The 17,548-nt window shown below is 41.4% G+C and overlaps 1 protein-coding gene across 1 annotated transcript in view; it reads left to right on the top strand.

Moving 5' to 3' along the window:
• Setdb2 (SET domain bifurcated histone lysine methyltransferase 2) overlaps positions 1-17,548 on the top strand; it is a 59,682-nt gene that overhangs the window by 24,577 nt on the left and 17,557 nt on the right. Inside the window, exons 5-6 of the mRNA XM_045154552.1 lie at positions 7,029-7,125; positions 11,437-11,991. Of these exons, the coding sequence (XP_045010487.1) occupies positions 7,029-7,125; positions 11,437-11,991 (652 nt within the window). The remainder of the gene's footprint in view (positions 1-7,028; positions 7,126-11,436; positions 11,992-17,548) is intronic.

The raw sequence follows: 17,548 nt of genomic DNA, 5'->3' as shown, positions 1-17,548 counted from the left end.
TCTCTTTCATAGTATCCCCCAATAACATTTGAAATGGTAGGTAAGGAAACCTTAATCTCAGTGGCTGAAGTTTGGGGTGTTAATTACTCACAAAAGATAAGTTAGGGGCTAGAGAGATGGCTTAGCATTTAAGCGCTTGCCTGTGAGGCCTAAAGACCCGGGTTCAAGGCTTAGTTCCCCAGTACCCACGTAAACCAGATGCACAAGGTGGCACATGCATCTGGAGTTCATTTGCAATGGTTGGAGGCTCTGGTGTGCCTATTCTCTCCCTCTCTCTCTCTCTCTTTCTCTCTCTCTCTCTCTGTTGCTCTCTCTCTCTGTTGCTCTCAAATAAAGAGAAATAAACCAGAAAAAGAGGTAAATTAACAGGCAAATGGGTATGCAAGTTTATTAATTTTCAGTTTCATGTGCACAGAAGCTTCTCAGATAGGAGTGAATACTCAGTTGGGTGGGGTGGCTCACACCTCTAAGCCCAGCACTCAAGAGGCTGAGGCAGGCACATCCTCATGAGTTGAAGGCCACCCTGTCTGCATAGTGAGTTTAGGACAGCCTGGGCTACAGAGTTAGACTGTCACCAAAAAAAAGGTGAGTACTCAAAGTACTAGTGAGGATTGAGAGCTTATGATACTGTCCTGAAGGCAGGGTCAGAGAACACTTCTGGAAGAGCAAGTGACATGTTGAAGAGGTTGGTGAGCAGAGGCACTTAGGGGCAGAGGTGACTTTTGAAAGGCAAATGGTTCCTGAGGAAAATAGGATACAACAGACGGTGACTATCGTCTGTCTTGGGGTGGTGCCTACTTTGTTCCTTTGAGGAGTTAGTTTTCCCTGGTCGAAACTTCCGGAAGAGGGGTATGAAAATTACGGTTGCTTGTTTGCATGTGTGTATGTGGTCACTACAGGGTCTCTTGCCACTGCAAAAGGAATAGACACAGACCACTTTTTATGTCTGGTTTGTGTGGGTGGCTGGGCATTGTGTGTGGGCTTCAGGCTTTGCAAACAAGTACCCCTGAAAATCTGTTTTTTTTAGGCAGTTGAGAGAAAGCTGCTTCCTGCATTTGTTGATTCTCAAATGTTTTCAACTCAAAATAAACTTTACACCACTGTGACAGAGCTGCACCTAGTTAAACACACCCTTGAGGGAATTGCCTCAATAGAGAGAGGCTTTAAATGCCAGGTAGTAGGAACTAACTCTAAACAACATTTTTCCCCCTTTCTAAACCAACTTACTTTCAACTAAGTTGGGTTTGTTTGAGGCTTTTGAAAGTCTCATTTTAGCTGGGCATGGTGGTGCACGCCTTTAATCCCAGCACTCGGGAGGCAAAGGTAGGAGCATTGCTGTGAGTTCAAGGACACCCTCAGACGATATAGTGAATTCCAGGTCAGCCTGGGCTAGAGTGAGACCCTACCTCAAAAAAGAAACAACAACAAAAGTCTCATTTTAGCTTTAGAAATACTGAGTGTCATGATTTCATGTTTTATAGTTGGTTCACCTGAAATGTAAAAAAAAATATATCAAAATAAATGTTTATGTATTTGCCACTGGTGAAGAAATGTTTTTAGGTAATCAAGGAAGTTATATAATTGACATGATTAGTGAATATAGAGGTCAAAATCCTGTGATACAGTTTCATGCTGATATTTATTTAAAAGAGAATACTTGGTATTGAGGTCAAAACAAGCCCTCTGAGATCCAGTCTTGAACTCCCCAGACAATGATCAAGCCACTAATTAGACTTTTTCCCTTTGCTTATTATAACTGTAAATACTTAATGTGTTCCAATACAAAGGATTGGACACTGTTTTTTTGAAAGGAATCATTTCCTCTTCTTTTTTATCAGTAAATCATTTATTTCCAACTCTAACTAAAGTTGGTTTGGTCATAGGTTTATGACTCGTACAAACAAGTTATAAGGGGAAAAATTAATAATTATCAATTTGTAAAACTTAACTTCCAATTAATTATTTTATAGTTTTCTTGACTCTTTTAGACTTCTCTTTTCCTGGGTAATTAAAGAGAAACATCTGTTTTACAACTAGCTACAATTACAATAATTTTACATTTTATTTACTCAACTTTTATTGTTGTATTGAATAAGACTAAAGGATTCTGAGATTGGTGAGATAGTTCAGTCAGTAAAGTCTTTGTCATACAGACATGAAGATCTGAATTCTGTCTCCAGAAGCCACATTTAAAAACCACTGGGCACAGGAGTGGGGAAGTGCCACAGTGATAAAAAGCTTATCTTAAAAGCCTCAGATCCCCAGAATTCACTTAAAAGTGCTGGTGTGGTGATGCATGCCTGTAATACCAGTGCTGAAAAGGCAGAGGCGGTGGATCTCGGGCTCACCGGCCAGCCAGGCTAGCCTAATTTATGAGATCCAAGGCCAGTGAGAGACCTTGCCTCCAAAAACTGGTGGACAGTGTTCCAAGGAGTAACAAATAAGGTTGTGTTCTGACTTTCACATGCATGCACACACACATACTCATTCACCTGCACACATGAATAAGAAACAAGTGGGGAGGGTGGGTTAGATGTCTCATCTGGTGTGCTTGCCGTGCAACCCTGAGTTGAGTACCTGAGTTCAGTTGCATACTCCACCAAAAAAATAAAAAGGCAGCAGCAACAGCTTTGGTAAATTTCTGTAACCCCAGTGCTCCTATAGCAAGAAGAGAGGTAGATACACAAGGTCCTGGAAGCTTGGCAACAGTGAGAGGCCCTGTCATAAAGCAAGTGGAAGGTCAGGACCTACTTGAAAGTTGTCCTCTGACCCTTACACACTTACTTTGTCAAGCTTACACTTACACACAAACACACTTAATATGTGAATAAAACATTTTTTAATATTTTTATTTATTTGACAGAGAAACAGGAAGAGAGAGAGAGAATGGGTGCACCAGAGCTTCTAGCCACTGCAACTGAACTCCAGATGTGTGCATCCCCTTGTGCATCTGGCTAACATTGAACCCAGGTCCTTTGGCCTTGCAGGCAAACGCCTTAACTGCTAAGCCAACCCTCCAGCCCAGTAAAAACATTTTTAAAAAAAGAAAAGCCAGGCATGGTGATGTGTGTTTATAATCCCAGCCCAGGGGAGATGGAAACAGATGTATCCTGGGGCTTCCTAGCCTGCCATCGCCTAGTCAGCAAGTATAGGCCATTGAAAGACCCTGTCTCAAAAAAGATGGCTCATACTTGAGAAATGACACTCAAGGTTGACCTCTGGACTCTGCACACATATCACACACACAGGAGTCTGCTTGCCTAGAGTAAGTCTGCTGAACCTTCTTTTTTTACCCTTTTATACTTACAAAATGCAGTTTTTGGAACCTCCCCCCTCCTTGGTATTTGGGTATGTATGGAAACTGGCCTGTCCTCAGCACGAATCCTATAGGTCAGTGCCTTGAGAGTCTCTGGACTCAATCCACTACCTCTCCTCTGCCCCACTTGTCCTTGCTGTATTCAGAATTAAGCCCAGTCTGCATCTCAAAGGAAATCCCATCTCATGCTCCCTAAATCTACTGCAGTGATCCTTAAAGAGAAAAGTCTGCTTTACTTTGTTTCAACATGTGTCACTAGCTAATTCTTTTTTTTTTTTTTTGCAATAGTCTTGTTATAAGAATCTCTTCTTTTCCTTAAATCTATTGTTGCATAGGCAGAAGTCAACATGTTAAGAAAAGTCCTAAAACCAAGCACAGAACATTCATGTAACCTTATCATGAAGCATAAAGTTTATTTTTATAGGCATATTATCAGGGAAGAATCAATGAAGTATAAATACCTGAAAAAGAATAGGGTGTTTGCCTGGCATGTGCAGGCCCCTGGGATTGATCCCCAGCATTGCATGAGCAGAGAGGGAGAGGAGGATGAAGAACAGTGACTTGGCGGATGCTGTACTCTGCACCTGTAATCCCACATGCTATTTAGGAGGCTGAGACAAGAGGATCACTTAAAGTAACCCAGGAACTCAAGGACAGCTAGAAAAACATAGTAAGACTACATCTGAAAAGAAGGAAAAAGGGGCTGGGGAGATGGCTTAGCAGTTACAACACTAGCCTGCGGAGCCTAAGAACCCGTGTTCGACTCTTCACATCCCACCTAAGCCAAATGCACGAGGCAAGCACACAAGATCATACATGCACACAAGGTGGCACACATGTCTAGCGTTCGATTACAGTGGCTGTAGGCCCGGGTGGTACATGCGTCTTTAATCCCAGCACTTGGGAGGCTGAGGTGAGTTTGAAGCCAGCCTGCAACCTCAGAGTGAGTTCCAGGTCAGCCTGAGCTTGAGTGAGACCCTACCTTGAAAAAAAGAAAACAAATAATATTAAAAACTAAAAGAAATTTAAAAAATTAAAACAAATGTAAAAAGATGCATGAGGAAATACGAAAAGATAAATAATACACCTAAAGAAATAACCAAATGTCAGGCTGGAGAGATGGCTTAGGGGTTAAAAGCATTTGCTTGTAAAGCCTGACAGCTTGGGTTCCATTCCGCAGTACCCACATAAAGCCAGATAAACAAAGCGTCACATGAAACTGGTTTGTTGTGATACAGTCAGATTCTCTTCTTCCCTCCCTCCTTCCTTATAGATAAATTAAAAAAAAAAACCAAATGCCTCAAACCTATCTTCCCCAAAAGGTGAGAAAACAATATATGTAAACTTTCTATTTTTTTTTAAATACATTTTTATTTATTTTTTTGAGAATGACAGAGAGAGAGAGAGAGAATGGGTGTGCCAGGGCCTTCAGCCACTGCAAACGAACTCCAGATGCGTGCACCCCCTTGTGCATCTGGCTAACGTGGGTCCTGGAGAATCAAGCCTTGAACCGGGGTCCTTAGGCATCACAGGCAAGTGCTTAACCACCAAGCCATCTCTCCAGCCCAACTTTCTATTTTTGACCTATTTCAAGTCTCGAAAATCTGTTGTTGTTCTATAAAAGACAGAACTAGGAATACTTGATATTCACCTTAAATGATTAAAATTCACATTATACCAAACCAAACTTGTTCTCCAGTATCAGTTTGTTCTGTGTATTTTAATTTATCGTGTATTATTTTCTAAATGTTTTTGAAAATACTGACAATCTTGTGTTTGTACATTTCAGTGCTCCATATTTCTAGTTAGTGAAGACATTTGTATATTTTAGTGGATGATTTTTAACTTGAGGTCCTTGAGATGCAGGATTCTTGGGTTCAGGAAGGGTCTTCCAGAATTTATAAACCCTAAGTTTTGGGTTCTGTCCTACCTTTGACAAAGAATTGCTATAAAGACTGACTCAAGAAGGATTAAATTATTATTAATATGAATTATTAACTTTATTGAGGGGAATCAAGAATTGTGGGATCTAGGAAACACGCTGTTGTGTGGAAACACTGCATAGTCAATAAGGTTTGCTTAAGAGAAATTGAATGCTGCAACACTATCCAGCGATGTTTGGGTAAACGTGAAGTGAATTTGAGTGTGGACTTAGATAAACTGAGGCTTTTAAAGAGAAATTAGGGTCAGCCTGCAAACATGTGGATTTAAGAGAAACAGGCTTTAAAAAAGAGATTAGAGGGCTGGAGAGATGGCTTAGCGGTTAAGGAATTTGCCTGCAAAGCCAAAGGACCTTGGTTTGATTCCCTGGGACCCACATAAGCCAGATGCACAAAGTGGCACATGCATATGGAGTTAGTTGTGGCTGGAGGCCCTGGCACGCTCATTCATATTCTTTCTCTTTCTCTCTCTGCCTCTTTCCCTTGTGCACATTCTTAAATAAGTTAAAATTTTTTAATTTAAAAAATATATTTTAAAAAAGAGAGATTAGGGCTGGAGAGATGGCTTAGCGGTTAAGCGCTTGCCTGTGAAGCCTAAGGACCCGGTTCGAGGCTCGGTTCCCCAGGTCCCACGTTAGCCAGATGCACAAGGGGGCGCACGCGTCTGGAGTTCGTTTGCAGAGGCTGGAAGCCTTGGCATGCCCATTCTCTCTCTCTCCCTCTATCTGTCTTTCTGTCTGTCGCTCTCAAATAAATAAATAAAATAAAAAATTTAAAAATAAAAAAAAAAAGATTAGAGCCAGGCATGGTGGCACACACCTTTAATCCTAGCACTTGGGAGGCAGAGGAAGGAGGGTTGCTATGAGTAGGGGCCCTCAGACTGACTGCATAGTATATTCCAGGTCAGCCTGGGCTACAGCAAAAGCCTGTGGCAAAAAAACAAAAACGAAAAAGAGTCAGGCTGCAAACATGTGGACTTAAGAAACACAGGCTTTTAAAAAGAGACTGGAATAAGGCTGCAAACACATGGACTTAAGAGAAACTGGGGCTTTTAAAGAGAGATTGGAGTCAGGCTGCACACACATGAATTTAAGAGGAACTTGGGCTTGTAAAAGAGAGAGTAGAGTAAAGCTGCAAGCATGTGGACTTGAGAAACTGAGACTTTTAAAGGGAGATTAGAGTAAAGCTGCTGGCAGTGGAAAATAGAAGCTCCAGGAAACTTGGGGAGAGCCCAGACATGGTAGATTCAGAAACCAGAGGAAAATCAGGCATGTAATCTGAGAGAGAAGTTACCCCAAACCATAAAGCACAGATAAGAAGAAAAACCATCCATACCAAGAAACCATTTTATATTTTATGTTCTTTTGCTCTCTCCCCCCACACACACACCCAGGCTGGGTGAGGGGGAAGCGGGACTCTAGTATCCTTGTGGCCCTAGCAAGAGAGGCAGGCAGGCCTAGCAGAGAAGCAGAGCAGAGCTGAGTCCATCATAGGAAGAAGACAGGAGCCTTTATAAGCAGGGGGAAATGGGGTGTTATTAGATTGAGGGTGGTTTTCTGGGCCAGCCCGTCCAGGGCTGTCTGTTTAGGTAGCATGCTAAACTGGGTAGCAGGGCCGCTGTAGATCAGTCTTCATCAGACACAAGTTCCATTTTTGTGGTGGTATCTCGGGTCCTCTTTGAGCCTCAATCTGTAACTGAAACTGCCTCAAAAAAGGCTAGCTTTCTCCTTCCCTCCTTCACTTTTGCTCACGTTCGTACTTCTTTCATGTAGATAGTATACCCGGGGCTCAGAATGAACAAGAAAACAAATCTGAAGTGTTTCCCTCCACGTCTTGTGAAGACTCCATTCCAGAGGATTGTACAGTTCTGTATGTATATGAATTATGTTATTCTGAATATGCTGTTTATTTAATATCCATATATATTATAATTTTTTAAAATCAAATTCAGCTTAGATGGTGGTGCATTTTATTGATGCACTGAAATCTTTCAAGCTGGCTTTTTTTCCATTCAAAATGATACACTTCCTGTGCAAACATGAGGGCCAGAGAAGGCCTGAAAGACCACTTGGATGATTCCCTGGCCATGCATGTCTATATCCCCAGTCCAATAAGGGAGCAGAGACCTGAGAATTGCCAGAGCTTGCGGGGGGGTGGGGGGGTGGTGGTGAGGAGAATACCTCCAGTATTAGTGTGAGACTCCTACTTAAATAAGAAAGGGTGGGGGCTGGAGAGATGGCTTAGCGGTTAAGCGCTTGCCTGTGAAGCCTAAGGACCCCGGTTCGAGGCTCGGTTCCCCAGGTCCCACGTTAGCCAGATGCACAAGGGGGCGCATGCATCTGGAGTTCGTTTGCAGAGGCTGGAAGCCCTGGCGCGCCCATTCCCTCTCTTTCCCTCTATCTGTCTTTCTCTCTGTGCCTGTCGCTCTCAAATAAATAAATAATTTGAAAAATATATATTAAAAAAAAATAAGAAAGGGTGGAAGAGCAGTAAAACACCCAAAATTCCTCTCTGGCCACACAGGCAAGTGCATGGGCACTGCATGGGTACATACCTATGCACATACCACACATGCACAAGCAAAAAAAAAAGGAGGAGGAGGAGGAGGAGGAAGAGGAGGAGGAGGAGGAAGAAGTGGAAAGAAATTCCTAGATTATTTGTACTATTAAAACTGTATCAGGGCTGGAGAGATGGCTTAGTGGTTAAGCGCTTGCCTGTGAAGCCTAAGGACCCCGGTTCGAGGCTCGGTTCCCCAGGTCCCACGTTAGCCAGATGCACAAGAGGGCGCGTGCGTCTGGAGTTCGTTTGCAGAGGCTGGAAGCACTGGCGCGCCTATTCTCTCTCTCTCCCTCCATCTGTCTTTCTCTCTATGTCTGTCGCTCTCAAATAAATAAAAAATGAACAACAACAATAAAAAGATTAAAAAAATAAAAAAAAAACTGTGTATCAGTATCAGTATAATATTTTCAATTTATAACAGCTCTTGAGTGGTGTCCTGAAAGTTAACGCGAATAATCCATATTATTCTGACCTGCCTTCTTCCTTTGCCTCTCAACATTCTGCAGTATAAAATGTTTTTGCCTTTATTTTTCCTTTTGTCTAAAACTAAACTGAGCTCCCCCTTTAAAAAAATTCTCTAAAGGGAATTTTTTCTGTCATATTTTAGTTTATATAAAAGCTGCAAGTAAACACAACTATAGGTAGTTTACATTTACAGATATTAAAGTTGTCTTTTCATTGTTGGGGTTTTGTTGTTTTAGATTAGTTTGTTTAGTTGGGGATTGATTTTCTTTCTCTCCTTCCCTCCCTCTTCCTCTCTCTCTCTCTCTCTCTCTCTCTCTCTCTCCCCCTCCCCTCTCTCTCCCTCTCTCTCCCTTTCCCTCTCCCTTTCCCTCTCTCGCTCCCTTCCCCTCCCCCTCTCTCTCCCTCCGTCTCCACCCCCCTCCCCCTCCCCTCTCTCTCTCTCTCTCTCTCTCTCTCTCTCTCTCTCTCTCGCTCACTCGCTCGCTCAATGAGAATCTGTTTGTTTATCTGCAAGCCTGTCTCTTGTAGCTCAAGCTGACCTTGCACTCTTGACCCTTCCATTTCAGCCTCCCTGTGCTGGGATTATAAGCATGAGCCATCCTTGCCTGGCATCCTGGTTTTGGTTTTTGAGGCTGGCCTCAAACTTCCCAGTAGAGATGTCTGTATAGTTTGAATCAGTTTCAAAGACCCATTTAAAAAAATTGAATATGTTGTTGCAGAAATCTTAAGTTCAGACTGTTAAACTCCCTAACTAGCTTTTAGTAGTTCACAAACCATTTCTTTAGAAATTTTGACATAATATACAGTATAAAATCTCAGTAGTTTTGGTATTTCAATGTAGGCTCCCTCTTTAGTTCAGGCTGACCTGGAATTCGCTATGTAGTCTCAGGGTGGCCTCAGACTCATGGAGATCCTCCTACCTCTGCCTCCCAAGTGCTGGGATTAAAAGTGTGCACCACCACACCCAGTCTCAGGAGTTTTTAAGTACAGATTCAACCATTCTAATGTAAGATTCTTGTTTATAGTAATTTTGCCCAACAAGCTCTTCCTTATGTTCAGACAATTGCATTTTAAATTGATTTATTCCTGAAAAGTTTTACTTTTTGGTTCAATTCATTATTACAATTTATTTTGAAGTGTAGATATCTTGTTTGTGTGCATTTTGTCTTTCTAGTCTATCTTCTTGTACACATGCGTCTGTTCTTTTGGTTTTTTGAGGTAGGGTCTCACTCTGGCCCAGGATGACCTGGAATTCACTATGTAGTCTCAGGGTGGCCTCGAACTCACAGCAATCCTACCCCTCCATGCCAAGTGCTGGGATTAAAGGCATGTGCCACCACGCCCAGCTTTCTGCTCTATATTATGATTATTGAAAACAATCTGACAAAACTTTCACTCCTCCAGAAGCCTCTTTTTATTGCTCTTCAGAAAGAATTATTGAACTTGTGAATTTCCTTTACTCTCTTACTGCCCTACATAACGTTTCTCTTGCTAGATTGGTAAGGAAGTTCATTGCTATAATAGTCTAAAAAATGATTAAGAACTATAAAGTGGAAATTTTGGTTAAGTTTGACTTTTTTCACTTATTGATTCAATAACCAGCATTGGCTTTCTAAATTCTGTGTCTTAAGAAGTTACACATTTGATGCTCTTGTAGAAACTTTGAAGAGATCAGTGTGAAGATAACCATATGTACCTTCTGGAAATTTCCTTTCTAGCCACTGCAAACGAACTCCAGATGCATATGCCCCTTGTGTATCTGGTTTATGTGGGTCCTGGGGAATCGAACCTGGGTCTTTTGGCTTTGCAGGCAAACACCTTAACCGCTAAGCCATCCCTCCATCTCTTTTCTCTTTCTTTTTTTTTTTTTAATACGGGGGTTTCAACTATCCCTCCCCTCCCCCAGCCCCCGGCTGGCCTTGAACTTGCTGTGTAGCCAAGAATTACCTTCAATTGAGATCCTCCTGACTCTACCTCCTACATGCTGGCATTGTAGGAGTACACTACCTCACCCAGTTTATGTTGTACTGGGGATTATTTCCCAGGCCACGTGTTGCTAAACAATTACTCTACCCACTGAGTCACATTCCCCAAGCCTTACCTTTCTTTATTTTTTAAAAAATATTTTATATTTTATTTACTTATTTTACGGAGAAAGAGGGAGAGGAAAAAATGGATGCACCAGGGCCTCCAGCCACTGCAAACGAACTCCAGATACGTGTGCCCCTTGTGTATCTGGCTAACATGGGTCCTGGGGAATTGAACCTGGGTCCTTTGGCTTTGCAGGCAAATGCCTTAACCACTGAGCCATACCTCCAGCCCACCTTTCTTTATTTTTGTGTGTGCGTGTGCCACACAATTTTTTCCCCTCTTTGGTGGTACTGGGGAATGAAGCTATAGTCTGGTGCTCGGTGAACACTCCACCACAGAGATAAGAGTGAGGGAAGAGTTCCTGTGAGCAACATTCTGTAAACTCTTATCACACAGGGTCAGATTGGCGTAAGAATTATAATTCAATCTGTAACCATGGAATAAACCTCAAAAATATGTGCTATACTTATAAGAACATGAACTATGATTAAGTGATTCAAAAGTCACAAGGTAAATATGTGCTCATTCAAAAGTGAGATGAGTGATGGCTCACCCGTTAAAGATGCTTGCTTACGAAGCTTGACAGCCTGGGTTTGATTCTCCAGTACCCACATAAAGCTAGATGCAAAAGTGGCACTTGCATCTGGAGTTCGTGTGCAGCAGCAGGAGGCCCTGGTATGCCCATGCTGTCTCTTTCTTTCGCCTTCAAGTTAAAAAAGAGAAAGAAAAAAAGAAAATGAATGTATTGGGGCTAGCAAGAAGGCTTAGCAGTTAAAGGCACTTACTTGCAAACCCTGCTGGCCGAGATTCAGTTTCCAAGCCTCCTATATAATCTGGACACAAAATTTGCTATGCCTGTCAAGAGCCAGTTAGAATGTAACAGTGTCATCAAAACTTCCTAGACTGTCCTGAAATTATGTATAGTCTTTAACTGATTAGAGAACACACTAAAATGTTCATTTCAAATTCTGGTCTATTTTCCTGTTATTCAGGAAGTTAATAGTAGCAGTTTTTAAATGTGAAATATATAAATGTGAGATATTAATAAGTGGTTTATTCTGACAGATCTACAGAAAGAAAGGAAGTTCTCTGTCTAGAAAATAAAGACTTTGGAGGAAAGGAGCCACCTTTGAATTTATCTTACCAAAGTCATGTCTGCTCTGGTGCCTGCCTCATGAAAATGCCACCCACCTTCAAGGGAGAAAATCCTTTGCAGCTACCAATCAGATGTCACTTCCAAAGACGACATGCAAAAACAAACTCTCATTCTTCAGCACTCCACGTGAGTTATAAAACCCCTTGTGGAAGGAGTCTGCGGAACATGGAGGAAGTGTTTCATTATCTACTTGAGACAGAGTGTAACTTTCTGTTTACAGACAACTTTTCTTTCAATACCTATGTTCAGCTGAGTCGGAATTCCCCAAAGCAAGAAGTTGTGTCTGATGTGGATATTAGTAATGGAGTGGAATCAGTGCCAATTTCTTTCTGTAATGAGATTGACAGTAGGATGCTTCCACAGTTTAAGTACAGAAAGACCATATGGCCACGACCATATTATCTAAACAACTTTTCCAACATGCTCTTTGATTCATGTGACTGTTCTGAGGGCTGCATAGACATGTGAGTAGAAAACCATGATGTGAAAAAAAAATCTTCTGAACATAGAAACACTTGTCAAGTCCTGCTGTGTACCAAATTGTCTTTCTCTGTCTGTCTAAAATCTGTTCACAAAGAGGCTAAAATGAAAAGGTGTGTGTGTTCTCCCACTACTTTCTAAGAATGGTAACTTGAAAATTCTTCTAAGGATGAGTATTTCCTTTGATGGAGTACCAGAATCATACTAACAATTACAATACCATTTAGTAGTGTCAGACTAGGCACTTTAAATATTTTATCATCATAAAAAACCCTGCAGGGCTGGGAAGGTGACTTAGTGGTTAACATGCTTGCCTGCAAAGCCAAAGGACCTAGTTTTGATTCCCCAACACCCATGTAAGCCAGATGCACAAGGTGGCACACGCATCTGGAATTCGTTTGCAGTAGCTGGAGGCCCTGTTGTGCCCATTCTCTATCTCTCTCTCTCTTTCTCTCTCTCACTCTCAAATAAATAAATACTTTAAAAAAAATTTTAATTTTTTAAAAGGGCTAGAGATATGGCTTAGGGGTTAAGGTACTTGCCTGCAAAGCTGAAGGATCATGGTTCATCACTCCAGGACCCATGTAAGCCAGATGCACAAGGGAGAACCTGCATCTGGAGTTTGTTTGCAGTGGCTGGAGGCCCTGGCATGCCCATTCTCTTTCCCTTTCTCTCCCCCTCTCTCTCTCTCTCTCTCTCTCTCCCCCCCTCCCCCCTCCCTCCCTCCCTCTTTTTCTCTCTCAAATAAATAAAATATATTTTAAAAAAAAACATTCAGTCAGTAATATTATCTCTGCTACACATGCAGAAGGTGAGTCTCAGAGAAATAAATGCAAAGGCATCAGAAAGCAAATGATTTGGAGAGCCAGTGATTGAACCTGTTTTAATTATTATATCATTCTTATTTGTTATAGTCTTATTTTAATTTAATTTTATTTATTTGAGAGAGAGAGGAGGAAGAGGCAGAGAGAATATGCATGCCAGGGCCTCTAGCCACTGTAAACAAATTCCAAATGCATGCGCTGCCTTGTGCATCTGGCTTAGGTGGGCACTGAGGAGTAATATTTTTTTATGTGTTTTCAAGCAGAGAGAGAATAGGAACTCCAGTGCCTCTAGCCAGTGGAAATGAACTCCAGAAACATGTGCCACTATGTGCATCTGGCTTATTATGTGGGAAGTGGAGAGCTGAACCTGGGTCCTTATGCTTTGCAGGCAAGCACCTTAACCAGTAAGCCATCTCTCCAGCCCTGCATTTGTTATATTCTATTTTTACCAAATACTTATCATTTCTGGCTAATTTTTAGAAAGTTAATAATGCTTGCAACTGCTATTTGTTGGTCATACTATTGCCATACCATCAAAAAAAATGACATGTTCTCATATGTTAGGACATTGAGAAGGTGCAGAGATGGCTCTTTGGGTAAGAGTGCTTGCTGCACCAACAAGAAGACCTGAGTTCAATTCCCCCACACTCATGTAAAAAGCTGGGCATGGCTGCACCTGCCTGTGACCACAGCGCAGAAATGAGCAGAGACAGAACCATCTCCAGAGCTCCAAGTTCAATGAGAAACATTGACAGTGTCTTGGGGAAATAAGGCAGAAGAGCCATAGAAGGAGGACCCCGACATTCTCCTGACCGCCACAGGGTGTGCCCAGCTCCACACACAAACGCCTACATGCGACACACTATGCATACTACACATACACAGCAAAATAAATACATAAAACACCTTGAGGAACAATACTGTCTTTAAATCACGTGTAAGCCATACACATTTGTGGATGCCCAGATAAGAGAGAGGGGTGTTTATGTATGCTGAATGCAAATACAACTTTCAGTACTCGGCAAATGAAAACGAAATTTAAATACAGCTGTTCTTAGATTCAGAGGCCCATGCGTGGGTGAAGCCATATATAGTACCAAATTCTATATACATACTCTGCCTTTCCCTATACCTGGGCCTTGCCACATAGGCGTAGTTGAACACAAGCACTGTATAGCAGCATAGCACTTGGTCTGATCACCACTATTCCTACTTCATGGCTTAACTTAGAAGGTCATGTACTGTGTAGACACAGGGATAAGTCATGATTCCAAGTGAAATGGAGTGGGACCGTGTGGTATTTTATCTTGCTACTCCAAATAGCATGTGGTTTAAAATTTGTGAATTGTTTATGCATGGAATTGTCCATCCAGTATTTTTAAGAGCCCACTGCTAGGGGTGACTGTACTGTAGATAATACTTTCCACCATTGTCTCACTATGAAACGAGAAATATAAAGCTGCTAGTAGCAGATTTAGGTTTGTTTCAGCCAGGCCTCTTATAGAAAAGACCTCTTCTTGCCCTGAGTTTTTTCTGCCTAAAAATAAGTACTTTATTTTGTAAAAATTGTCTTTAAATGTAACCCAACTACTACTTGTAGTCATTGGGTCCTTGGGGAATAGAAACGGGTGCCTATGCAAGACAAAACCAGATTACTATCACAAGGTCTATAATTATGTTAATGAAACCTGAGTTACAGTAGGAAACCCACAGGACCAAGGCAACAGCAGTGCAGCAAGCACCCAGCATAGAGGCGCATACAGGCATAAGCCCCGCCAAGAGATACGCTTTCAAACAAGTATTAGAAAAACACAGGCACCTATGGACCAAAAAGGCATGAGTCCTATCAAATAGAGAATTCAAACCTGAGAAATCAGACAACTGTATAGTGTAGTTTAAAAAGACTTTAATATAGGTACATTTTTTAAATGTCCAAAGAAGCAAGAAAGTCATAGTGGATGAATACAATCACAAGTGCAAAAAAAGTACTTAAAGCCAGGCGTGGTGGTGCACGCCTTTAATCCCAGCACTCGGGAGGTAGAGGTAGGAGTTCAAGGCCACCCTGAGACTACATAGTGAATTTCAGTCAGCCTGGGCTAGAGCAAGACCCTACCTCGAAAAACCAAAATAAATAAATAAAAGTAGTTAAAAAATAAAATGTCTGAAGAAGAGCTAAGGATGTAGGTGAGTGGTAATGTTTGCCTAGCATGTGTGAAGCCCTAGTTTTGATCCACCGCCACACACAACAATAAAAAGAAGTCCAAAGAGAGGAGAAATATTTATATCCATGACATAAAAGGGGATTAGAAAAGAAACTGCTGGAAATAAAAAGAACCATTAGAAAGCATGGAAAATAAAACATATAGTCATGAAGGGGAGATAACAAATCTAGACTAAGTAGTGGGGTTTTATGTATCTAAAGAAGGAATTAGGACTGGAGAGATGGTCTAGTGGTTAAGGCACTTGCCTGTGGAGCCTAATGACCCAGGTTCCATTCCCCTGTACCCATATAAGCCAGATGGACAAGGTGGCACATGTGTCTGGAGTTTGTTTGCAATGGCTAGAGGCCCTGGCTATTTTTTTTTTTTTTAACTTAAAGAAAGAACTAGTTGCAAATCAAAAGTTAAGGATATTTCCTACAATATAAAGATATAAAAATACGGAGTAAAACTTTCAGATTGTAAAACATGAAACATGGGATCAAAAATTTCATCACAGATCTGAGAAGATGTAACATTCAAAGAGAAATGCTGAGGATTTTATATAAAGAATGGCAGAGGTCTTCAAATTCAAAAGGGCTTATTCTATCCAAAAGAAAGGAAGGGGCCAGGGATGCAGCTTAGATGGAGTGTTTGCCTGGCATGCATGAGGACCTCCCCACACCTCATAAACTGGGCATAGTAGTGCACACCTGTAATCCAGCACTTGGGAGATAGAAACGGGTTCAAGACTAATAACAGATACATATTCAGTCAGAGGCCAGCCTGGACTATATAAATATAAAACCCTGTCTCAAAAACAAGAAAGCAGGGCTGGAGAGATAGCTTAGTGGTTAAGCGCTTGCCTGTGAAGCCTAAGGACCCCGGTTCAAGGCTCGGTTCCCCAGGTCCCACGTTAGCCAGATGCACAAGGGGGCGCACGCGTCTGGAGTTCGTTTGCAGAGGCTGGAAGCCCTGGCGCGCCCATTCTCTCTCTCTTCCTCCATCTGTCTTTCTCTCTGTGTCTGTCGCTCTCAAATAAATAAATAAATAAATAATTTAAAAAAAAAAAACAAGAAAGCAGTGTATATGTATGTGTGTGTATGTATATATATATGTATGTGTGTGTGTGTATATATACACACACACACACACATACATACATACATACATACACACCTCCTATCATAGTTTAACTTTGAATATATTTAGGATAGAGTGCAAATCTCAAAAGTTATTGGAAAAGGCAGACTTTTGCAAAAAAAAAAAATTAAAGTGCTGAAGGAAAATAAACTAGTTTGTTGTTGTGTTTTTGCTTTTTGAGGTAGGGTTTCACTACCCCAGGCTGACCTGGAATTCACTACGTATTCTCAGGATGGCCTCGAACTCATGGCGATCCTCCTACCTCTGCCTCTCGAGTGCTGGGATTAAAGGTGTACACCACCACACCTGGCTTCTAATATATATATATGTGGTGGTTTTTCCAAGGTAAGGTCTCACTTTAGCTCAGGCTGATGGGAAATTCACTATGTTGTCTCAGGGTGTCCTTGAACTCTCGGCGATCCTCCTATCTCTGCCTCCCTAGTGCTGGGATTAAAGGCGAGTGCTGGGATTAAAGGAGTGTGCCACCACACCCAACTAAAAATATTTTTAATGAGTCTCAGATGATCCATGACGATACATTCACTCTTCATTCCCTTTTGGAACTACTTGTTTCTTGATTTTCCTTCACTTAAATGCTGAGAACATCTTGACCCGGCTTTAGCGAGTTTTTGTAAAGGAGGGAAAGATTTTTTAATTTGGTTTGCTTTGTTTTTGCATTTTTCATTTTTGCATTATATAGCAATTGAAGACAAGTATGAATTCATGGGGGGCTTATAATGTTTTTTGTTTGCTTATTTGTTTGGGTTTTGCTTTTTCTGTTTTGTTAATTTTTTTATTAGTTTTTGGGTTTTTTTTAATATTTATTTATTTGAGAAAGAGAAAGAGGCAGATAGATAGAGAGGGAGAGACAGGATGAGGCACACAAGGGCCTTCAGCTGCTATAAACGAACTCCGGGCACATGTACCACCTTGAGCATCTGGTTTATGTAGGTCCTGAGGAATTGAACCTGTGTCCTTTGACTTCACAGGCAAATGCGTTAACATCTTAAGCCATCTCTCCAACCTTTTTTGTTTGTTTGTTTTGAGGTAGGGTCTCACTCTAGCTCAGGCTGAACTGGAAATGTACTCTCAGGGTGACCTCAATCTCATGGAGATCCTCTTACCCACTTTTTTTTTTTTTTTTTTTAATGGGACTAAGGGGTTGCATGCATCTGGAGTTCGTTTGCAGTGGCTGGAGCCCCTGGCATGCCCATTCTCTCTCTCTCTTCCTCTTTTTCTGTCTGTCACTCTCAAATAAATAAATAAAGAATAAAATATTTTTTTAAAAACCCTGCAAGATCTTTGCAGATTTGATACATCTAAGTTTACTTGTTGTTGAAGACTAAAACTAAGAGAATATTTTCTATTTTTTCTGC

This window comes from Jaculus jaculus, chromosome 7 (genome assembly GCF_020740685.1).
Source record: "Jaculus jaculus isolate mJacJac1 chromosome 7, mJacJac1.mat.Y.cur, whole genome shotgun sequence".
In the NCBI taxonomy this organism is placed as follows: Eukaryota; Metazoa; Chordata; class Mammalia; order Rodentia; family Dipodidae; genus Jaculus; species Jaculus jaculus.
This window is presented reverse-complemented; position numbering and strand designations above follow the sequence as displayed.